General features: G+C 45.0%; 1 protein-coding gene across 1 annotated transcript in view; it reads left to right on the top strand.

Moving 5' to 3' along the window:
* LOC139376505 (anoctamin-3-like) overlaps nucleotides 1-24,424 on the top strand; it is a 79,500-nt gene that overhangs the window by 30,616 nt on the left and 24,460 nt on the right. The window contains exons 10-20 of the mRNA XM_071119165.1: nucleotides 351-406; nucleotides 3,067-3,188; nucleotides 4,523-4,657; nucleotides 6,689-6,785; nucleotides 9,145-9,205; nucleotides 15,630-15,712; nucleotides 15,970-16,110; nucleotides 20,851-21,015; nucleotides 22,229-22,265; nucleotides 23,076-23,187; nucleotides 23,518-23,575. Of these exons, the coding sequence (XP_070975266.1) occupies nucleotides 351-406; nucleotides 3,067-3,188; nucleotides 4,523-4,657; nucleotides 6,689-6,785; nucleotides 9,145-9,205; nucleotides 15,630-15,712; nucleotides 15,970-16,110; nucleotides 20,851-21,015; nucleotides 22,229-22,265; nucleotides 23,076-23,187; nucleotides 23,518-23,575 (1,067 nt within the window). The remainder of the gene's footprint in view (nucleotides 1-350; nucleotides 407-3,066; nucleotides 3,189-4,522; nucleotides 4,658-6,688; nucleotides 6,786-9,144; nucleotides 9,206-15,629; nucleotides 15,713-15,969; nucleotides 16,111-20,850; nucleotides 21,016-22,228; nucleotides 22,266-23,075; nucleotides 23,188-23,517; nucleotides 23,576-24,424) is intronic.

Here is a 24,424-nt window from a genome sequence, read left to right as displayed (position 1 = left end):
AAGACAAACCTGACCTCTCCCCTCTCTGGGGCCCAAGTTACTTTTACCCACATAAGCATGCTAATGAAAATTAATAAAACATCTTATTTATCAATGTTACCTAAATAATTCAGGTTCTGCCACAACATCTGTTTATATAATGCAATGAAATAATCATTATTAGAACTGTGGTAGCGTTAGACAAGAGGCCACCACTGAGGATTCTGTCTAAATTATGATTGGGGTCTAGCAATGTATTTTGAGTCTTGGGAAGGGAAACGAGTATGAGTTTTGAATTATAACATATTTCCGGTCCACTATGATTCTTTTTGGCAGGACGATATTAAGTGTTTTTTTCTCTTCTATTGTAGGTATCAACAGGTTATTGGGCAATGGAACATATGAGGCGGCATTTCCTCCACACGAGGTACGAACATCGTTATAATGATATTAAAAATCTAATTTTGATTTGTCACATGCGCCGAATACAACAGGTGAAATGTTTACTTTGACAAGCCCTTAACCCCCGTAACCAACCAATCAGTTTTAAGAAAAATAAGAGTTACGAAAAAATATTTACTAAATAAACGAAAGTAAAAAAAATAAGAGCAACAATAAAATAACAATAACGAGGCTATACACAGGAGGTACCGGGTCAATGTGCGGGGGTTCAGGTTAGTCGAGGTCATTTATGTAATATGTACAGTGCCAGTCAAAAGTTTTAGAACACCTGCTCATTCAAGGGTTTATCTTTATTTTTTTTTACTATTTTCTACATTGTAGACTAATAGTGAAGACATCAAAACCATGAAATAACACATATGGAATCATGTAGTAACCAAAAAAGTGTTAAACAAATCAACATATATTTTATATTTGAGATTCTTCTGAGTAGCCAGCCTTTGCCGTGATGACAGCTTTGCACACTCTTAGAATTCTCTTAACCAGCTTCACCTAGAAAATGATTTCACAAGGGCCTTATTTCACATGATATACCTAAATACTTAGGCCAATAAATATATATATATATATTTTGTTAGGTTATTTAATTAACCTACATGTTATTTCAAGTTATCTGTTTGGAGCGCAATAACACATTGTTAAAAAATATGCCTGACTTGCATATGAATGGATCAATTAAAGGCGTGTGTCTATGTTAACTTAGATTATTTTTTTAACAATGTGTTATTGCGCTCCAAAGGGATAACTTGAAGGTTAATTAAATAATCTAAAGAAAAATATGATTTGAAATGAATGTCAAATGTTTTATGCAACAGTATCTTCTGCTTTAAAAATACAAAATTAATAAAAAACTACTTTTAACAACCATCAGAATTTGGTCAAACGCCAACATGTTAGCAAAGAATTAAGTGTAGGCAAAGTGATCGTGTCAGGCTAAAATGTTTTTACCATTACAACATTTGACAGTCACATTTACTGTGGTTATCTGAAGCGCAATTTATTATTCCCCATCATTTGCAACAATGTCGATGAGCGTCGTTACAATTTTTCCTTTGCGGTACCTCAAACTGTCGTGATAACCAGCTGAGATTTAACTTTTATGAGTTGATTTTACTCATGGCTCAAACTATGTCTGGGCTGTGTCGTAACATCATCCTAAAATCTACTCTGAGCTGGGATTTTTGTTGTTGCCTTAAAACATGTTTTAACAGGATTCCTATTACTTTTTCTGAGATGCGTTGTGGATACGGGCCCAGGGCCCGGTTTCCCCAAAAGTATCTTAAGTCCATAATTAGAACCTTCGTAGGAGCATTGTTAAATCTCTGAGCTGTTTCCCAAAACCTTCATTACTAAAATTGCGCTTGAAAATGCTCCTAATTTACGGACTGCCTCAGCCCACTTTTAGAACAGCTAAGTGTGTGGTAAAATAATTGTTTCCCTCCTAACCCGTGATTTTATACACAGAAGATCTCCGCTAAAATGTTTATCTGTCTCTCTGTGACCGACCGATACGAGGTTGAATACACATACAGAGTTGCCTATGTCCTTTGCAATTATCACAAACAAGCGAAGGATAAAAAGATGCTTAAAATGAAAACCGAGACGACTGCATTACAAGATAAATAGCCTCACCCACAGTATAGGCTATACGCCTAATATATTTCAATGATATTGAAAACAATTTCATATTCATTCAATTGAGTTTTATTTGGCTACTGTCTTGTAATTTTTTTGTCTCAGGTTATGTAGCCTAACCGGTGATCAACAATGTGCTAAATCTTAAATTAGAGCATTAGTTTAAGGTAAGCATTAGAATAAGCCGCCTCAATATTTGCATAATCCTTTCTTTCGACAAATTCCTCAATTTAGTGAACATTCTAAATTGCACTTAGCGAACATTCTATTAGCCAACATTCTAAGCTGCACTTAGCGAACATTCTATTAGCCAACATTCTAAACTGTACTTAGCGAACATTCTATTAGCCAACATTCTAAGCTGCACTTAGCGAACATTCTCTCTGTGTGGTGTTTTTGGAAACACATTATATCTTCTGCCGTTGCGTCGTTAAAATACTCGTAAGCCTAAATTCCATCGCTATCGGGAAACCGGGCCCTGTTATTGTTTTAACAATTACATTACAAAGATAAGGATTGCTATACAGTACATGAGTGTTACTAACCGTATGGGGCTGTTGTATTTGGCATAGTCAGCAGGATTTGATTTATCAACTCCAACTCCACCTGTTACATAAGGTTCTGTGTCTCTGTTTCAGGGTGGATACAAAATAGTTGGCTACAGCCCATACAGTATGGAACTAGTCTGTCACTACAGATGTAGGATCTTAATTTGATCACCCTGTTGCAGGAGAACTTTCCTGCTCAGCAGGAAATGTAAACTTGTAGTGTATTTGAGGTTTAAAAAGGCTTAATTATAATCCACATAATTCACATATCCCGTTGCTGGGGGGATTATATTCCTGCTGTAGCAAACTGGCTCAAATAAAAATCCTACATCTGAATACACCCGTTAATTCTCTGGATACCAAAAGTAGATAGAGTGGTGGGACTAGACCAGTGACCACCTGTCTTCCACTTATGTTCATTCTCTATGTCCTTGTGTTCCAGGGTGGCTATAGGAGTCGACACCCTATTAATACCCACGGTGCCCAGAACCACAGACACCTGCTGTACGAGAGGTGGGCTCGCTGGGGCATGTGGTACAAGTACCAACCCCTCGACCTTATCAGGTAGGTGTGTGTGTATGTGGTGGTGTGCGTGTGTGGCGTGGTGGTACACTCTTAGAGAAAAAAAGGTGCTATCTAGTATTTTAAAGGGTTCTTCAGCTGTCACAATAGGAGAACCATTTGAAGAACCCATTTTGGTTCCAGGTAGAACCCTTTCCACAGAGGGTTCTACATGTAACCAAAAAGAGTTCTCCTATGCGAACAGCCAAAGAACAATTTTGGTGTGTGTGTTTGTGTGTGTGTGTGTGGGTGTGTGTGTGTGGTGTGTGTGTGGTGTGTGTGTGTGTGTGTGTGTGTGTGTGCAATTTGTGAGAAAGAACCTCCACAGGGGAACCCAAGCAAAGTTCCCTTCTCAGGAGTCCTATCTAAAGTAAATACAGCCGATCATAGCTAGGTCTGAGCCGGTCCAATGTACCAGTTGACCCATAGCTAGGTCTGAGCCGGTCCAATGTACCAGTTGACCCATAGCTAGGTCTGAGCCTGTCCAATGTACCAGTTGACCCATAGCTAGGTCTGAGCCGGTCCAATTGGATTTCTCTCCTCTGAACATGTCCCATTTTAAAAGTAAACCCCAGTCGGGAGGTTTTTGACACTGGGCCTATATCTTGTGCCCTGGGCTTCTTTCCTCTGTATGAAACACAACTGGGCTTCTTTCCTCTGTATGAAACACAACTTGGCTTCGTTCCTCTGTATGAAACACAACTTGGCTTTGTTCCTCTGTATGAAACACAACTTGGCTTCGTTCCTCTGTATGAAACACAACTTGGCTTCATTCCTCTGTATGAAACACAACTTGGCTTCGTTCCTCTGTATGAAACACACAAGTGAAACACAACAACTTTTAATTCAACCCCATGAAGCTCGCTACCTGTGATGGTTTTCCTAATCTATTACGTTTGTTGGACTCCTGATGAAGCAAAATGTTGTGATGAGATGCAGTAAAATTGTTAGTTGTGCATCAAAGATCACGTCTGTGATCTCGTTTCTTCACTTTTTATTGTTTTTTCATTCGTCCATCTACCTGGAAACATGATAGGTGTGCTTAATATACCTGTACTCATTTATATTAACGGAGTTGCTTCCTTTCAGGCAAATACAGCTGGGTCTGAATGGCTCCAATTTAATCAATGCATGTCGGGAGTTTTACTAATCTATTCTCTCTATTGGACTTTTCAGGGACTACGGGCTTTACTTTAGGGAGAAGGTCGGCCTGTACCTTGCCTGGTTGGTTACAAAGAACTTGTTCCTGCCAGGCGAATACAGCCGGGTCGGATTTTAAGGTCAACCCCAACCAAGCTTTTGCTAATCTATCTTGTTCATTGGACTTTCCTCTCCAGGCGTTACTTTGGGGAGAAGATTGGGCTGTACTTTGCCTGGTTGGGCTGGTACACTGGCATGCTGATCCCTGCAGCTCTGGTGGGTCTCTTCGTCTTCCTCTACGGACTCCTTACTATGGACACTAGTCAAGTCAGGTCAGTCAAGACACATCAGGGGTTAAACTGGGCCGGGTCCCGACAGATCCGAGACGTCACACCAATGATCCAAATGAGAGCCAGTCGTTGTAGCACAGGGAACGAAGTATGCACGCACAGTCGTTGTAGCACAGGGAGAGAAGTATGCACGCACAGTCGTTGTAGCACAGGGAGAGAAGTATGCACGCCCAGTCGTTGTAGCACAGGGAGAGAAGGTATGCACGCCCAGTCGTTGTAGCACAGGGAGAGAAGTATGCACGCACAGTCGTTGTAGCACAGGGAGAGAAGGTATGCACGCCCAGTCGTTGTAGCACAGGGAGAGAAGGTATGCACGCCCAGTCGTTGTAGCACAGGGAGAGAAGGTATGCACGCCCAGTCGTGGTAGCACAGGGAGAGAAGGTATGCACGCCCAGTCGTTGTAGCACAGGGAGGGAAGGTATGCACGCCCAGTCGTTGTAGCCGACAACATTCTTAATGCAGTCGTGGGAAAACATAGCTTTTGAAAGCAGTTTTGAAGGTCACTGTTAAGAGGAAGATCACTGACCTTTCTGTTGTTACTAGGCTGTACTAATTTGTCAAACGCACCATTTAGAACCCGTTTTTTAGCAGCGTCAATGGCGTTAAAATGCACGGGGACGCCCCTGTAACAGGGGTCCGGTGTGACGTCCTACAGTATATTCACAGGACATGATCCTTGGTTAGCTGAGTGCCATTCAAGTCATCAATATGTTGCTAACTAGCAACAAGATAGCCCAATTGTTTACATTATAGCATTTGCACTCTAGCTAACGATTAGCCCAATTGTTTACATTATAGCATTTGGGCTCTAGCTAACGATTAGCCCAATTATTTACACTAGAGAGTTTGCGCTCTAGCTAACGATTAGCCCAATTGTTTACACTAGAGAGTTTGCGCTCTAGCTAACGATTAGCCCAATTGTTTACACTAGAGAGTTTGCGCTCTAGCTAACGATTAGCCCAATTGTTTACACTAGAGAGTTTGCGCTCTAGCTAACGATTAGCCCAATTATTTACACTAGAGAGTTTGCGCTCTAGCTAACGATTAGCCCAATTGTTTACATAATAGCATTTGCACTCTAGCTAACGATTAGCCCAATTGTTTACATTATAGCATTTGGGCTCTAGCTAACGATTAGCCCAATTATTTACACTAGAGAGTTTGCGCTCTAGCTAACGATTAGCCCAATTGTTTACACTAGAGAGTTTGCGCTCTAGCTAACGATTAGCCCAATTGTTTACACTAGAGAGTTTGCGCTCTAGCTAACGATTAGCCCAATTATTTACACTAGAGAGTTTGCACTCTAGCTAACGATTAGCCCAATTATTTACATTATAGCATTTGCACTCTAGCTAACGATTAGCCCAATTATTTACACCAGAGAGTTTGCGCTCTAGCTAACGATTAGCCCAATTATTTACACTAGAGAGTTTGCGCTCTAGCTAACGATTAGCCCAATTATTTACACTAGAGAGTTTGCGCTCTAGCTAACGATTAGCCCAATTATTTACACTAGAGAGTTTGCGCTCTAGCTAACGATTAGCCCAATTATTTACACTAGAGAGTTTGCGCTCTAGCTAACGAGTAGCCCAATTATTTACACTAGAGAGTTTGCGATCTAGCTAACGATTAGCCCAACGGGGTACATGCAGATGGGCAACCCTCGGCCTATTTATTTATAGCCACTATGCTGCATCTGATATGGGGTACATTAGGTGATGATGCTTATTGCTAAGTAACACACCTGACTGATAATATGGACCAATATGTCATTTCTATGTCATTATATTTTAGATGTCAGCTTCATTTTATTTTCATTTATTCTGTAGAATGTCCTTTTTAAAAATAAAAAAAAGTGACCAGAACAGTCATTCTCCCCCATTAAATTGTAGGTCCATCTGCAACCCCATCCCCCCCCCCCCCCACCCACTCCGCCCTTCGGTTGGGGGTTTTCATGTCCTTTTTAAGTGTTTTTAAGACATGAATATCTGTCTGTCTATTTTGTCCCATCAGTAAAGAGATCTGTGAGGCCAACACAACAATCATGTGTCCCATGTGTGAGCAGAACTGCAAACCCTGGAAACTCAGTGACAGCTGTGTCTATGCTAAGGTCAGTAATACAACCATGAAGCTATTCTATTATGTTATCCATCTTGGTAGCTCTAGTACTGTAGTAAACAGTACTGTACTGTAGTAAACAGAAGTACTATTGTGGTTAGCTAGTACTGTAGTAAACAGAAGTAATATTACTGTTAGCTAGTACTGTTACTGTCCATGAGGATCCCACTAGGGTTGGGGCCTGTTACATTTAAATTCCAGTCCATTCAGGAAATTCCAATTCTCTTTAATGCTTTTCAGTAGCTAGGTTCCCATCCAATTGGCAACAGAATTTTCATGTGAATATTCTAGAATCCGCAACTAAGAAATATGCAAATTTTTCCCACCAGTGGTGTGTTTCCACCAAACAGACTTGTTCCACTGTTCCACCAAACAGACTGGCCTCTCTATGCTGACCAACTCAGTGGCCTTGTGGTTAGAGCTGAGATTGGAAGTTTGGGAGTTCGATCCCTGGCCGAGTCACACCGAAGACTGTTGTTTGTCGCACTGCTTTGCTTTATCTTGGCCAGGTCGCAGTTGTAAATGAGAACTTGGGGGGGGGGGGTGTACTGAAGAGATAGACTAGTGTCCTATCCAGGGGGGGTGTACTGAGGAGATAGACTAGTGTCCTGTCCAGGGGGTGTACTGAGGAGATAGACTAGTGTCCTGTCCAGGGGGGGTGTACTGAGGAGATAGACTAATGTCCTGTCCAGGGGGTGCACTGAGGAGATAGACTAGTGTCCTATCCATGGGGTGTACTGAGGAGATAGACTAGTGTCCTGTCCAGGGGGTGTACTGAGGAGATAGACTAGTGGTGTCCTATCCGGGGGGGTGTACTGAGGAGATAGACTAGTGTCATGTCCAGGGGGTGCACTGAGGAGATAGACTAGTGTCCTGTCCAGGGGGTGTACTGAGGAGATAGACTAGTGTCCTATCCAGGGGGTGTACTGAGGAGATAGACTAGTGTCCTGTCCAGGGGGTGGTGTATTGAGGAGATAGACTAGTGTCCTGTCCAGGGGGTGTACTGAGGAGATAGACTAGTGTCCTGTCCAGGGGGTGTACTGAGGAGATAGACTAGTGTCATGTCCAGGGGGTGCACTGAGGAGATAGACTAGTGTCCTGTCCAGGGGGTGGTGTATTGAGGAGATAGACTAGTGTCATGTCCAGGGGGTGCACTGAGGAGATAGACTAGTGTCATGTCCAGGGGGTGCACTGAGGAGATAGACTAGTGTCCTGTCCAGGGGGTGGTGTATTGAGGAGATAGACTAGTGTCATGTCCAGGGGGTGCACTGAGGAGATAGACTAGTGTCATGTCCAGGGGGTGTACTGAGGAGATAGACTAGTGCCCTGTCCAGGGGGTGCACTGAGGAGATAGACTAGTGTCCTATCCAGGGGGTGTACTGAGGAGATAGACTAGTGTCCTATCCAGGGGGGTGTGTACTGAGGAGATAGACTAGTGTCCTATCCAGGGGGTGTACTGAGGAGATAGACTAGTGTCCTGTCCAGGGGGTGGTGTATTGAGGAGATAGACTAGTGTCATGTCCAGGGGGTGCACTGAGGAGATAGACTAGTGTCCTGTCCAGGGGGGGGGGGGTGGGGGGTGTACTGAGGAGATAGACTAGTGTCCTATCCAGGGGGTGTACTGAGGAGATAGACTAGTGTCATGTCCAGGGGGTGCACTGAGGAGATAGACTAGTGTCCTGTCCAGGGGTGGGGGGTGTACTGAGGAGATAGACTAGTGTCCTATCCAGGGGGTGTACTGAGGAGATAGACTAGTGTCATGTCCAGGGGGTGTACTGAGGAGATAGACTAGTGTCCTGTCCAGGGGGTGCAGGCCTACTTGTACATCAAGCTTCCTCACTCTACAGAAACGGGAGATAAGCTCCTGCTCCTATGAGCCGTTCCAGCATGTGCAGGGCTACTTACTTACTATGCTGAGCTTTCACGACTGGAAGGTTTAGTAGACGTATGACCTGCCATAAAATATATGTATTTTTGTATTTAACCTTTATTTAACTAGGCAAGAACAAATTCTTATTTACAATGACGGCCTACACTGGCCAAATCCAGACGACGCTGGGTCAACCCAGACGTGCACCACCCCACGGCCGGTTGTTATACGGCCTGGATTCAAACCAGGGTGTCTGCAGTGCCTTAGACGGCTGCGCCACTTGGGAGCCCAATGGGCTGTGGATATATTTCCAGGCAAATGGGAAGTGGGCTGAACTGGTTGAAAGGACATCATTACAACCAGTTTTGCCTGCTGGGATGTCATCGACGTTTGTGTCAAGGTGCCTCGTTCCAGCAGGTAATGACAGTATTGATTCCAACCCAAGGGAATTGTTTATTTACCTCTGTGTCTGTTTCTGCAGGTGACCCATCTCTTTGACAATGGAGGAACTGTGTTCTTTGCTATCTTCATGGCTATATGGGGTAAATACACTTTTCTCAGTTTCTCTCTCTCTCTTGTTCTCTCTTGGACTCCCCCTCCCCTCTCTCTCTCTCTCTCTCTCTTACTCTCCCCCTCTCTCTTACTCTCCCCCCTCCCCCCCCTCTCTCTCTCTCTCTCTCTCTCTCTCGCTCTCTCTCTCTTACTCTCCCCCCTCCCCCCCCCTCTCTCTCTCTCTCTCTCTCTCTCTCGCGCTCTCTCTCTCTTACTCTCCCCCCTCCCCTCACTCTCTCTCTCGCTCTCTCTTACTCTCCCCCCTCCCCCTCTCTCTCTCTCTCTCTCTCTCTCTCTCTCTCTCTCTCTCTCTCGCTCTCTCTCTCTTACTCTCCCCCCTCCCCCTCTCTCTCTCTCTCTCTCTCTCTCTCTCTCTCTCTCTCTCTCTCTCTCTCTCTCTCTCCCCCCCCCCTCTCTCTCTCTCTCTCGCTCTCTCTTGGTCTCTCTCTCTCTCTCTCTCTCTTTTGCTCTCTCGCTCTCTCTTGCTCTCCCCCCTCCCCTCTCTCTTGCTCTCCCCCCTCCCCTCTCTCTCTCTTGCTCTCCCCCCTCCCCTCTCTCTCTCTTGCTTCCCCCCCCCCTCCCTGTCTCTGGTATTCATGTTTGATACCATTCCATTCACTCCATTCCTGACATTATTATGAGTAAAATAAAGAACAGAGTAGCAGCTGTGTATGTGTGTGTGTGTGTGTGTGTGTGTGTGTGTGTGTAATGTATGTTTCTGACACCCTCTGATATAGAGGTCCTGGATGGCAGGGAGCTGGGCCCCAGTGATGTACTGGGCTGTCCTCACCACCACCTGATATAGAGGTCGTGGATGGCAGGGAGCTGGGCCCCAGTGATGTACTGGGCTGTCCGCACCACCCTCTGATATAGAGGTCCTGGATGGCAGGGAGCTGGGCCCCAGTGATGTACTGGGCTGTCCGCACCACCCTCTGATATAGAGGTCCTGGATGGCAGGGAGCTGGGCCCCAGTGATGTACTGGGCTGTCCGCACCACCCTCTGATATAGAGGTCCTGGATGGCAGGGAGCTGGGCCCCAGTGATGTACTGGGCTGTCCGCACCACCCTCTGATATAGAGGTCCTGGATGGCAGGGAGCTGGGCCCCAGTGATGTACTGGGCTGTCCGCACCACCCTCTGATATAGAGGTCGTGGATGGCAGGGAGCTGGGCCCCAGTGATGTACTGGGCTGTCCGCACCACCCTCTATAGCATTTTGCGGTCAAGAGTGAGATCACACAGTCATCTGGAAAAACAGGGTCTTTCTCTCAATTGCATGTTCCAATGGCCCAAGAGATTTGGTTATTTTCAATAATTTGTGGGCAAACACACACAAACCATTTACGGTGACACAACTGTGGCCAGCATTTAATATATTTATCTCTGAACTCAACTGATAGTTTTAGAGCTGCTCTGAAAAACTAAGGAACTTCTTCACCTGAAAAATCAAGACAATAACTAGAGAGCCAATTACAGTGGGGCAAAAAAAGTATTTAGTCAGCCACCAATTGTGCAAGTTCTCCCACTTAAAAAGACGAGAGAGGCCTGTAATTTTCATCATAGGTACACTTCAACTATGACAGACAAAATGAGGGGAAAACATCCAGAAAATCACATTGTAGGATTTTTGTATTAATTTATTTGCAAATTATGGTGGAAAATAAGTATGAGAGTAAGAGGATAAAACCCACATAGTACCACACTGATGTTAGCATACACCACACCTGGCTGTTGGACTGTGTCCCAACATCGTTCTCTAACACTTTCCCAAAGCAATCTTTAAATACCTCCACTCAGACCTTAATAAAGTACATGGAAAACATCCATATGGCACCCTATTCCCTACATAGTGCACTACTTTAGACCAGGGCCCTATAGAACCCTATTCCCTATATAGTGCACTACTTTAGATCAGAGCCCTATAGAACCCTATTCCCTATATAGTGCACTACTTTAAACCAGAGCCCTATAGAACCCTATTCCCTATATAGTGCACTACTTTTGACCAACGCCCATTGGTGCAGGGCACGAATCTGATTATCAACCCAAATAGCACTGTAGCAGTAATCAAATGCTCTCTATACCAACTGAGCTACAAAGGCATTTTGTCTAGTGGAAAGCCTCTGTTCTTCTGGGAAGGCTTTCAGCTAGATGTTGGAACATTGCTGCAGGGACTTGCTTCCATTCAGACACAAGAGCATTTGTGAGGTCGGGCACTGATGTTGGGCGATTAGGCCTGGCTCACAGTCGGCGTTCCAATTCATCCCAAAGGCGTTTGATGGGGTTGAGGTCAGGGCTCTGTGCAGGCCAATCATGTGCAGGCCAGATACACCAACCTCGACAAACCATTTCTGTATTGTCCTCGGTTTGTGACTGGGGCATTGTCATGCAGAAACAGGAAAGGGCATGTCCCAAAACTGTTGCCACAAAGTCGTCTAGAATGTCATTGTATGCTGTAGCGTTAAGATTTCCCTTAATTGGAACTAAGGGGCCTAGCCCGAACCATGAAAAAAAGCCCCAGATCATTATTCCTCCTCCACCAAACTTTACAGTTGGCACTCTACATTCGGACAGGTAGGGTTCTCCTGGCATCCGCCAAACCTAGATTCATCCATTGGACTGCCAGATGGTGAAGCGTGATTCATCCCTCCAGAGAACACGTTTCCACTCCTCCAGAATCCCAATGCACCACTCCAGTCGACGCTTGGCATTGCGCAGGGTGATCTTAGGCTTGTGTTTGGTGGCCAAGGAAACCCACGGCTGCTGGGCCATGTAAACACACTTTATGACGCTCCCCACAAGACAGTTATTGTGCTGACGTTGCTTCCAGAGGCAGTTTGGAACTCGGTAGTGAGTGCTGCGTTACGCGCTTCAGCACTCGGCGGTTGTGTGGCCTGCCACTTTGCGGCTGAGCCGTTGTTGCTCCTAGACATTTCAACTTCACAATAAGAGCACTTACAGTTGACCCGGGTCAGCTCTAGCAGAGCAGAAAATTGATGAACAATCCTATGACGTTGCCAAGTTGAAATTCACTGAGCTCTTTATAAGGCCATTCTAATGCCAATGTTTGTCTATGGAGATTGCATGGCTGTTCTCGATTTTATACACCTGTCAGCAATGGGTGTGGCTGAAATAGCTGAATCCATTCATTTGAAGGGGTGTTCACATACCTGTACTTGTGTGTATACAGTTGAAGTCAGAAGTTTACATACACCTTATACAAATACATTTAAACTTAGTTTTTCACAATTCCTGACATTTAATCCTAGTAACAATTCCCTGTTTTAGGTCAGTTAGGATCACCACTTTATTTTAAGAATGTGAAATGTCAGATTAACAGTAGACAATGATTTATTTCAGCTTTTATTTTTTTAATCAGTGGGTCAAGAGTTTACACACTCAATTAGTATTTGGTAGCATTGCCTTTTAATTGTTTAACTTGGGTCAAACATTTCGGGTAGCCTTCCACAAGCTTCCCACAATAAGTTGGGTGAATTTTGGCCCATTCCTCCTTACAGTACTGGTGTAACTGAGTCAGGTTTGTAGGTCTCCTTGCTCGCACACGCTTTTTCAGTTCTGCCCACAAATTTTCTATGAGATTGAGGTCAGGGCTTTGTGATGGCCACTCCAATACCTTGACTTTGTTGTCCTTAAGCCATTTTGCCACAACTTTAGAAGTATGCTTGGTGTCATTGTCCATTTGGAAGACCCATTTGCGACCAAGCTTTACCTTCCTGACTGATGTCTTGAGATGTTCCTTCAATATATCCACATAATTTTACTCCCTCATGATGTCATCTATTTTGTGAAGTGCACAAGTCCCCCCTGCAGCAAAGCACCCCCACAACATGATGCTGCCACCCCCGTGTTTCACGGTTGGGATGGTGTTCTTCGGCTTGCAAGCCTCCCCTTTTTTCCACCAAACATAACGATGTTCATTATGGCCAAACAGTTCTAGTTTTGTTTCATCAGACCAGAGGACATTTCTCCAAAAACTACAATCTTTGTCCCCATGTGCAGTTGCAAAACGTAGTCTGGCTTTTTTATGGTGATTTGGGAGCAGTGGCTTTACTGTGGCTTTACTGTGGATATAGATACTTTTGTACCTGTTTCCTCCAGCATCTTCACAAGGTCCTTTGCTGTTGTTCTGGGATTGATTCGCACTTTTCGCACCGAAGTATGTTTATCTCTAGGAGACAGAACGTGTCTCCTTCCTGAGCAGTATGACGGCTGCATGGTCCCATGGTGTTTATACTTGCTTACTATTGTTTGTACAGATGAACGTGGTACCTTCAGGCATTTGGAAATTGCTCCCAAGGATGAACCAGACTTGTGGAGGTCTACAATTTTTTTCTGAGGTTTTGGCTGATTTCTTTTGAGTTTCCCATGATGTGAAGCAAAGAGGTACTGAGTTTGAAGGTAGGCCTTGAAATACATCAACAGGTACACCTCCAATTGACTCAAATTATGTAAATTAGCCTATCAGAAACGTCTAAAGCCATGACATAATTTTCTGGAATTTTCTAAGCTGTTTAAAGGCACAGTCAATTTAGTGTATGTAAACCTCTGACCCACTGGAATTGTGATACAGTGAGTGATAACTGAAATAATCTGTCTGTAAACAGTTGTTGTAAAAATGACTTGTGTCATGCACAAAGTAGATGTCCTAACCGACTTGCCAAAACTATAGTTTGTTAACAAGAAATGTGTGGAGTGGTTGGAAAATGAGTTTTAAGTGTATGTAAACTTCCAACTTCAACTGTATACAGTGTATTTACACCAGGGGGGAATTTACACAAGATGTACTAAGAATGGTAGGAACACCAGTAGATACATTAGAGTAAGTTATGTCAAGAATCCAGTGTGTAAATAAATATATGATGTGTATTACTGCATTGTTGGTTTTAAGGGATTGTTGATAAGCGTTTCACTAAAAAAAAGCCCTCAATACAACAGGTAGTTCTGCTGTCTACCTTGTTGTATTTCATTTGATTTAAACGGTGTAAATACACTCGTAGAAATATTATGATGAGCTACGTCGGGGGGATACAGTATTTAAATACACAGTGTGAAACAGGAAGTATTATGATGAGCTGGGGGGATACAGTATGTAAATACACAGTGTGAAACAGGAAGTATTATGATGAGCTGGGGGGATACAGTATTTAAATACACAGTGTGAAACAGGAAGTATTATGATGAGCTACGTCGGGGGGATACAGTATTTAAATACACAGTGTGAAACAGGAAGTATTATGATGAGCTGGGGGGATACAGTATTTAAATACACAGTGTGAAACAGGAAGTATTATGATGAGCTGGGGGGATACAGTATTTAAATACACAGTGTGAAACAGGAAGTATTATGATGAGCTGGGGGGATACAGTATTTAAATACACAGTGTGAAACAGGAAGTATTATGATGAGCTGCGTCGGGGGGATACAGTATTTAAATACACAGTGTGAAACAGGAAGTATTATGATGAGCTGGGGGGATACAGTATTTAAATACACAGTGTGAAACAGGAAGTATTATGATGAGCTGGGGGGATACAGTATTTAAATACACAGTGTGAAACAGGAAGTATTATGATGAGCTGGGGGGATACAGTATTTAAATACACAGTGTGAAACAGGAAGTATTATGATGAGCTGGGGGGATACAGTATGTAAATACACAGTGTGAAACAGGAAGTATTATGATGAGCTGGGGGGATACAGTATTTAAATACACAGTGTGAAACAGGAAGTGACCAGTGGATTGGTGTCTCTAGCATGTGACAGCAGCGTTGGCTGTGTAGGTGTTGTGTAGGTGTCGTGTATGTGTAGTGTAGGTGTCGTGTAGGTGTAGTGTAGGTGTGTAGATGAGGTGAAAGAGCCCAGACATCTAAAGCTTGTTTTTCCCCATCTACTCTCTCTCTCTTTAAACAGAAGTGGGTCAGGCTCCATTCAAGTTGAATCTTGCTGCACATTAAAAATACACTTGAATCACTCTTTGAAGTCACCATGTTCTCATGTGTATCCAATGTTTCTGAGTTTAGGGAATGTGCCGTAGAGATATTTCCCCTTTTGAGAATTCAAATTTCAATGTGGGCCCTCCCACAATTGTCAAAGATATTGACTTTAGGTACCCCCCCTCCCCCCCAAGAGACATCAGGCACCCCCAAGAGACATCAGACACCCCCAAGAGACATCAGGCACCCCCAAGAGACATCAGACACCCCCAAGAGCTATCGTTCCACTCCTTGCCAATCGTCATGCCAAACATGATATGTCACAGAGTACAAGGAGTGGAATATTAGCAAAACAGGCTCAGGAATTTCAGGCTACTGGAATGAATCACCGAACTAATTCCGTGAAGGTTGATCGATCCCTCCTCCGTGTTCCGTGTTCCGTTGGAATGTTGTCCCTGTAGCCACAGTGTTCCTGGAGTTCTGGAAGAGGAGGAGGGCGGAGCTGACGTATGACTGGGACCTCATCGACTGGGAGGAGGAAGAGGTTGGTCCAGACAGATGTATCTGTTTTTTTTTTTATCATGTGAAATAATGTCAGAGACATCTACATGTATGTACACTAGTGTTCAGTCATTTCTCATTCAGCAATATCTGGTTATTTCACATCATATTCAGCTATTTCAATGTTTCTTATGATACAGTCGAGCATTGTGTGGATGGGAGGTATCTTTTGATTGGTTTCAGTCAGAAATATCAGAGTAATTGAAATGATACACTGCAGTGTATGCGTCTTTGTCCCAGGAGAATCTGCGTCCCCAGTTCGAAGCCAAGTACTCCAGGTTAGAGAGAGTAAACCATATCTCTGGCAAGCCAGAGCCTTTCCAGCCCTTCACTGACAAACTCAGCAGACTCATGATCTCTGTGTCTGGCATCTTCTTCATGGTAAGACCTTGTCATCGCATGAGTTATCAGGCTGTACTGTGGATCTGTGTCTTTCTGTTTGTGTCTGGCATCTTCTTCATGGTAAGACCTTGTCATCACATGAGTTATCAGGCTGTACTGTGGATCTGTGTCTTTCTGCTTGTGTCTGGGATCTACTTCACAGGTAAGACCTTGTCATCGCATGAGTTATCAGGCTGTACTGTGGATCTGTGTCTTTCTGTTTGTGTCTGGGATCTACTTCACAGGTAAGACCTTGTCATCGCATGAGTTATCAGGCTGCACTGTGGATCTGTGTCTTTCTGTTTGTGTCTGGGATCTACTTCACAGGTAAGACCTTGTCATCGCATAAGTTATCAGGCTGTACTGTGGATCTGTAGATCTGTCCTCAGTGTGAACATACTGTAAGGGTTTGGGGTCAATTCCATTTCAATTCAGTACATTCTAGAAGTACACTGAAGTGTTTTAATTGAAAATCAAATTGGAATTTCGGTTTACATTCTAAATTGACTGAATTGAAAAATAACTGACCCCCCCCCCCCCAAAAAAAAAAAACAACCCTGGAACACAGTTTTCTAACTACTAGAGTGATGAACTTTCTAGCAGCCTACTACCATCCCCTGGTGGAGGGAACCCATCAATACAACAGCCACTCCTTGGAAACTGCCCCTCTGTTGTTGTGATGTGTGTATTGTTGCTCATCTACTCAACTGCAATAGGACGTGTCAAGAGTCTGTGAAATGTAACAGTGAGTCATTGTTTAACAATGTTGCTCCACAGAGTCTAGACATTTGTAAACACACGTTCCCAGACCCAGACAGGATGTACTACCCCCAAAACGAACACGTTCCCAGACAGGATGTACTACCCCCAAAACGAACACGTTCCCAGACAGGATGTACTACCCCCAAAACTAACACGTTCCCAGACAGGATGTACTACCCCCTAAACTAACACATTCCCAGACCCAGACAGGATGTACTACCCCCAAAACTAACACGTTCCCAGACTGGATGTACTACCCCCAAAACTAACACGTTCCCAGACCCAGCCAGGATGTATTACCCCCAAAACGAACACGTTCCCAGACAGGATGTACTACCCCCAAAACTAACACGTTCCCAGACAGGATGTACTACCCCCAAAACTAACACATTCCCAGACCCAGACAGGATGTACTACCCCCAAAACGAACACGTTCCCAGACAGGATGTACTACCCCCAAAACGAACACGTTCCCAGACAGGATGTACTACCCCCAAAACTAACACGTTCCCAGACAGGATGTACTACCCCCTAAACTAACACATTCCCAGACCCAGACAGGATGTACTACCCCCAAAACTAACACGTTCCCAGACTGGATGTACTACCCCCAAAACTAACACGTTCCCAGACCCAGCCAGGATGTATTACCCCCAAAACGAACACGTTCCCAGACAGGATGTACTACCCCCAAAACTAACACGTTCCCAGACAGGATGTACTACCCCCTAAACTAACACATTCCCAGACCCAGACAGGATGTACTACCCCCAAAACTAACACGTTCCCAGATTGGATGTACTACCCCCAAAACTAACACGTTCCCAGACCCAGCCAGGATGTATTACCCCCAAAACGAACACGTTCCCAGACAGGATGTACTACCCCCAAAACTAACACGTTCCCAGACAGGATGTACTACCCCCTAAACTAACACATTCCTAGACCCAGCCAGGATGTACTACCCCAAAACTAACACGTTCCCAGACCCAGACAGGATGTATTACCCCAAAACTAACACGTTCCCAGACCCAGCCAGGATGTATTACCCCCAAAACTAACACATTCCCAGACAGGATGTACTACCCCCAAAACTAACACATTCCCAGACAGGATGTACTACCCCCTAAACTAACACATTCCTAGACCCAGCCAGGATGTACTACCCCAAAACTAACACGTTCCCAGACCCAGACAGGATGTATTACCCCAAAACTAACACGTTCCCAGACCCAGACAGGATGTACTACCCCCAAAACTAACACGTTCCCAGACAGGATGTACTACCCCCAAAACTAACACATTCCCAGACCCAGACAGGATGTACTACCCCCAAAACGAACACGTTCCCAGACAGGATGTACTACCCCCAAAACGAACACGTTCCCAGACAGGATGTACTACCCCCAAAACTAACACGTTCCCAGACAGGATGTACTACCCCCTAAACTAACACATTCCCAGACCCAGACAGGATGTACTACCCCCAAAACTAACACGTTCCCAGACTGGATGTACTACCCCCTAAACTAACACATTCCCAGACCCAGACAGGATGTACTACCCCCAAAACTAACACGTTCCCAGACCCAGCCAGGATGTATTACCCCCAAAACGAACACGTTCCCAGGCAGGATGTACTACCCCCAAAACTAACACGTTCCCAGACAGGATGTACTACCCCCTAAACTAACACATTCCCAGACCCAGACAGGATGTACTACCCCCAAAACTAACACGTTCCCAGACTGGATGTACTACCCCCAAAACTAACACGTTCCCAGACCCAGCCAGGATGTATTACCCCCAAAACGAACACGTTCCCAGACAGGATGTACTACCCCCAAAACTAACACGTTCCCAGACAGGATGTACTACCCCCTAAACTAACACATTCCTAGACCCAGCCAGGATGTATTACCCCCAAAACTAACACGTTCCCAGACCCAGACAGGATGTATTACCCCAAAACTAACACGTTCCCAGACCCAGACAGGATGTATTACCCCCAAAACTAACACATTCCCAGACAGGATGTACTACCCCCAAAACTAACACATTCCCAGACAGGATGTACTACCCCCAAAACTAACACATTCCCAGACAGGATCTACTACCCCCAAAACTAACACATTCCCAGACAGGATCTACTACCCCCAAAACTAACACATTCCCAGACAGGATGTACTACCCCCTAAACTAACACATTCCTAGACCCAGCCAGGATGTACTACCCCAAAACTAACACGTTCCCAGACCCAGACAGGATGTATTACCCCAAAACTAACACGTTCCCAGACCCAGACAGGATGTATTACCCCAAAACTAACACATTCCCAGACCCAGACAGGATGTACTACCCCCTAAACTAACACATTCCTAGACCCAGCCAGGATGTACTACCCCAAAACTAACACGTTCCCAGACCCAGACAGGATGTATTACCCCAAAACTAACACATTCCCAGACCCAGCCAGGATGTACTACCCCCAAAACTAACACATTCCCAGACAGGATGTACTACCCCCAAAACTAACACATTCCCAGACAGGATGTACTACCCCCTAAACTAACACATTCCTAGACCCAGCCAGGATGTACTACCCCAAAACTAACACGTTCCCAGACCCAGACAGGATGTATTACCCCAAAACTAACACGTTCCCAGACCCAGCCAGGATGTATTACCCCCAAAACTAACACGTTCCCAGACCCAGACAGGATGTATTACCCCAAAACTAACACGTTCCCAGACCCAGACAGGATGTACTACCCCCTAAACTAACACATTCCTAGACCCAGCCAGGATGTACTACCCCCTAAACTAACACATTCCTAGACCCAGCCAGGATGTACTACCCCCTAAACTAACACATTCCCAGACAGGATGTACTACCCCCTAAACTAACACATTCCTAGACCCAGCCAGGATGTACTACCCCAAAACTAACACGTTCCCAGACAGGATGTACTACCCCCTAAACTAACACATTCCTAGACCCAGCCAGGATGTACTACCCCAAAACTAACATGTTCCCAGACCCAGACAGGATGTATTACCCCAAAACTAACACGTTCCCAGACCCAGACAGGATGTACTACCCCCTAAACTAACACATTCCTAGACCCAGCCAGGATGTACTACCCCAAAACTAACACGTTCCCAGACAGGATGTACTACCCCCAAAACTAACACATTCCCAGACCCAGCCAGGATGTATTACCCCCAAAACTAACACGTTCCCAGACCCAGCCAGGATGTATTACCCCCAAAACTAACACGTTCCCAGACCCAGACAGGATGTATTACCCCAAAACTAACACGTTCCCAGACCCAGCCAGGATGTATTACCCCCAAAACTAACACGTTCCCAGACCCAGCCAGGATGTATTACCCCCAAAACTAACACGTTCCCAGACTGGATGTACTACCCCCAAAACTAACACGTTCCCAGACCCAGCCAGGATGTATTACCCCAAAACTAACACGTTCCCAGACCCAGCCAGGATGTATTACCCCCAAAACTAACACATTCCCAGACAGGATGTACTACCCCCAAAACTAACACATTCCCAGCCAGGATGTACTACCCCCTAAACTAACACGTTCCCAGACCCAGCCAGGATGTATTACCCCCAAAACTAACACGTTCCCAGACCCAGACAGGATGTATTACCCCCAAAACTAACACGTTCCCAGACCCAGACAGGATGTATTACCCCAAAACTAACACGTTCCCAGACCCAGACAGGATGTATTACCCCAAAACTGACAGCTTCATAAGTAGTCTAGTTCTGCTGTATATTTCTGTCTCTCGCCCCTTCCACTTTCTATCTGTGTGTGTATGTATCTATGTGTGTATCTGTGTGTGTATCTGTGTATCTGTGTGTGTATCTGTGTATCTGTGTGTGTATCTGTGTATCTGTGTGTGTATCTGTGTATCTGTGTGTGTGGTTATATGTTTGTCTCCTCTCCAGATTTCTCTGGTCCTGACAGCGGTGTTTGCGGTGGTGGTGTTCCGACTGATTGCCATGGAGAAGTTTGCATCGATCGACTGGGAGTTTGTCAAGAAGAACTGGCAGTTTGCCACCTCTGGAACGGGAGTCTGTATCAACTTCATGATCATCATGTCTCTGAATGTGGTGGGTTCTGGCCTTATAACCCTCTGGAACCAGAGTCTGTATCAACTTCATGATCCTCATGTCTCATTGTGGTGGATTCTGACCCTATAACCCTCTGGCACCAGAGTCTATATCAACTTCATGATCCTCATGTGTCTGAATGTGGTGGGTTCTGGCCCTATAACCCTCTGGGACCAGAGTCTGTATCAACTTCATGATCCTCATGTCTCATTGTGGTGGATTCTGACCCTATAACCCTCTGGCACCAGAGTCTATATCAACTTCATGATCATCATGTCTCTGAATGTGGTGGGTTCTGGCCCTATAACCCTCTGGGACCAGAGTCTGTATCAACTTCATGATCATCATGTCTCATTGTGGTGGATTCTGACCCTATAACCCTCTGGCACCAGAGTCTATATCAACTTCATGATCCTCATGTCTCTGAATGTGGTGGGTTCTGGCCCTATAACCCTCTGGAACCAGAGTCTGTATCAAGTTCATGATCATGTCTCATTGTGGTGGGTTCTGGCCCTATAACCCTCTGACACCAGAGTCTGTATCAACTTCATGATCATAATGACTCTGAATGTGATGGATGTCTTACCAAACTGTTATGCCAAGCCACCTCATCCACAGTCGTACAGGATATTGTTGTGTATTGATCCACTGGATAATGTTGCATATTGATCTACAAGATAATGTTGCATATTGATCCACAGCCAAATTGTAACTTTCTGATCACCATGTCTGTGAATGTGATGGGTATATGGGTGGGTATCTGTAATGTGATGGGTATCTGTGATGGTATCTGGGTGGGTATCTGTAATGTGATTGGTATCTGTGATGTGATGGTATCTGGGGGGTATCTGTAATATGATGGTATCTAGGTGGGTATCTGGGTGGGTATCTGTAATGTGATGGGTATCTGGGTGGGTATCTGTAATGTGATGGGTATCTGTGATGTGATGGTATCTGGGTGGGTATCTGTAATGTGATGGGTATCTGTGATGTGATGGTATCTGGGTGGGTATCTGTAATGTGATGGGTATCTGGGTGGGTATCTGTAATGTGATGGGTATCTGGGTGGGTATCTGTAATGTGATGGGTATCTGGGTGGGTATCTGTATTGTGATGGGTATCTGTGATGTGATGGTATCTGGGTGGGTATCTATAATGTGATGGTACCTGGGTGGGTATCTGTCTCAAAACAACTTTGTTATTCTCTCTTCAGGTATATGAAAAGGTGGCTTACCTTCTCACCAATTTAGGTGAGCATAACCCTCGTTAAGATACACATATGTTGCTTCACTAACAGCTTCAGAAGTACGTCACCTTCTGTCATCTCTCTCTCCCCCTCTATCTCTTCCTTCCTCTCTCTCTCTCTCTCTCTCTCTCTCTCTCTCCCTCTATCTCTTCCTCTCTCTCTCTCTCTCTCTCACTGTCTCTCTCTCTCCCTCTATCTCTTCCTTCCTCTCTCTCTCTCTCTCTCTCTCTCTCTCTCTCTCTCTCTCTCTCTCTCTCTCTCTCTCTCTCTCTCTCTCTCTCTCTCTCTCTCTCTCTCCCCTCTATCTCTTTCTCTCTCTCTCTCTCTCTCCCCCTCTCTCTTTCTCTCTCTCTCTCTCTCTCTCTCTCTCTCTCTCTCCCTCCCCCTCTATCTCTTCCTCTCTCTTTCTCTCTCTCTCTCTCTCCCCCTCTATCTCTTCCTCTCTCTTTCTCTCTCTCTCTCTCTCTCTCTCTCCCCCTCTCTCTTCCTCTCTCTCTCTCCCCCTCTCTCTTCCTCTCTCGCTCTCTCTCTCTTTCTCTCTCTCTGTCTCTCTCTCTCTCTCTCTCTCTCCCCCTCTATCTCTTCCTCTCTCTCTCTCCCCCCTCTCTCTCTCTCTCTCTCTCTCTCTCTCGCTCTCTCTCTCTCTCTCTCTCCCCCTCTATCTCTTCCTCTCTCCCCCTCTATCTCTTCCTCTCTCTCTCTCTCTCTCGCTCTCTCTCTCTCTCTCTCTCTCTCTCTCTCCCCCTCTCTCTCTCTCTCTCTCTCTCTCTCTCTCTCTCTCTCTCTCTCTCTCTCCCCCTCCTTCTCTCTGTAGAACACCCACGGACTGAGTCAGAATGGGAGAACAGTTTTGCTCTCAAGATGTTTCTCTTCCAGTTTGTAAACTTGAACAGCTCTACGTTCTACATCGCTTTCTTCCTTGGAAGGTAACTATTAAAGGTCACCTTAATAAATGTCGTAACAGATGTCTTTTTTTTTGGGAAGCCGCCCTCAATAAATATAACAGCAGAAGTTCTACAGGCTCCCCCTTTCTTTTCCATTGCAGGTTATTTTTTTCGATGTGATATTTTTTTTTCTAAATTCAATTTAATGATTCCTCATATTCCCCGAATAAGCTGATTCACCAAATAAGTTGTCTGTGTGAGTAAGGTTCTGTGCAAGTTTCAATTCCCCCCCCCCCAGCTCACAGTTAGTACTGTGTTGAACTGTCCTGAGAATGAAACTGAAGCTAATGTCTTCACTCTGACTGTGTCTAGGTTCGCCGGCAGACCAGGGAAATATAACAAACTGTTCAATAGATGGAGACTGGAGGAGGTGAGTGGAGTCAGGAAGCAATTCAGCAACTAAACCATGGTCTGCATTCTAAAGGTCACCCTGTTCCCTGTAGAGAGCTCTGGTCACCCTGTTCCCTGTAGAGAGCTCTGGTCACCCTGCAGAGAGCTCTGGTCACCCTGCAGAGAGCTCTGGTCACCCTGTTCCCTGTAGAGAGCTCTGGTCACCCTGTTCCCTGTAGAGAGCTCTGGTCACCCTGTAGAGAGCTCAGGTCACCCTGAAGAGGGTTCTGGTCACCTTGTTCCCTGAAGAGGGTTCTGGTCACCCTGTTCTCTGAACAGGGCTCTGGTCACCCTGTACCCCGTAGAGAGCTCTGGTCACCCTGTACCCCTAAAGAGAGTTCTGGTCACCCTGTACCCCTAAAGAGAGCTCTGGTCACCCTGTTCCAGGAAAAGAGCTCTGGTCACCCTGTTCCTTGTAGAGAGCTCTGGTCTGCTTTATAAATGGGAAGAATGTGGGATGTAGCCCAGGTTATGACACTGATCGATATGGTTCAGAAGGGTTTAACCAATAATGTGGGTTAAATGAGGATTCAGTTGAAGGCATTCAGTTGTACAACTGACTAGGTATCTCCCTTTCCCTTTACAACTGACTAGGTATCCCCCCTTTCCCTTTACAACTGACTAGGTATCTCCCTTTACAACTGACTAGGTATCTCCCTTTCCCTTTACAACTGACTAGGTATCTCCCTTTACAACTGACTAGGTATCTCCCTTTACAACTGACTAGGTATCTCCCTTTACAACTGACTAGGTATCTCCCTTTACAACTGACTAGGTATCTCCCTTTACAACTGCCTAGGTATTCCCCTTTACAACTGACTAGGTATCT

The sequence above is a fragment of the Oncorhynchus clarkii genome, chromosome 2 (genome assembly GCF_045791955.1).
Source record: "Oncorhynchus clarkii lewisi isolate Uvic-CL-2024 chromosome 2, UVic_Ocla_1.0, whole genome shotgun sequence".
NCBI lineage: Eukaryota > Metazoa > Chordata > Actinopteri > Salmoniformes > Salmonidae > Oncorhynchus > Oncorhynchus clarkii.
Note: the sequence above shows the minus strand (reverse complement) of the source record. Positions and strands in the feature narration are given on the sequence as shown.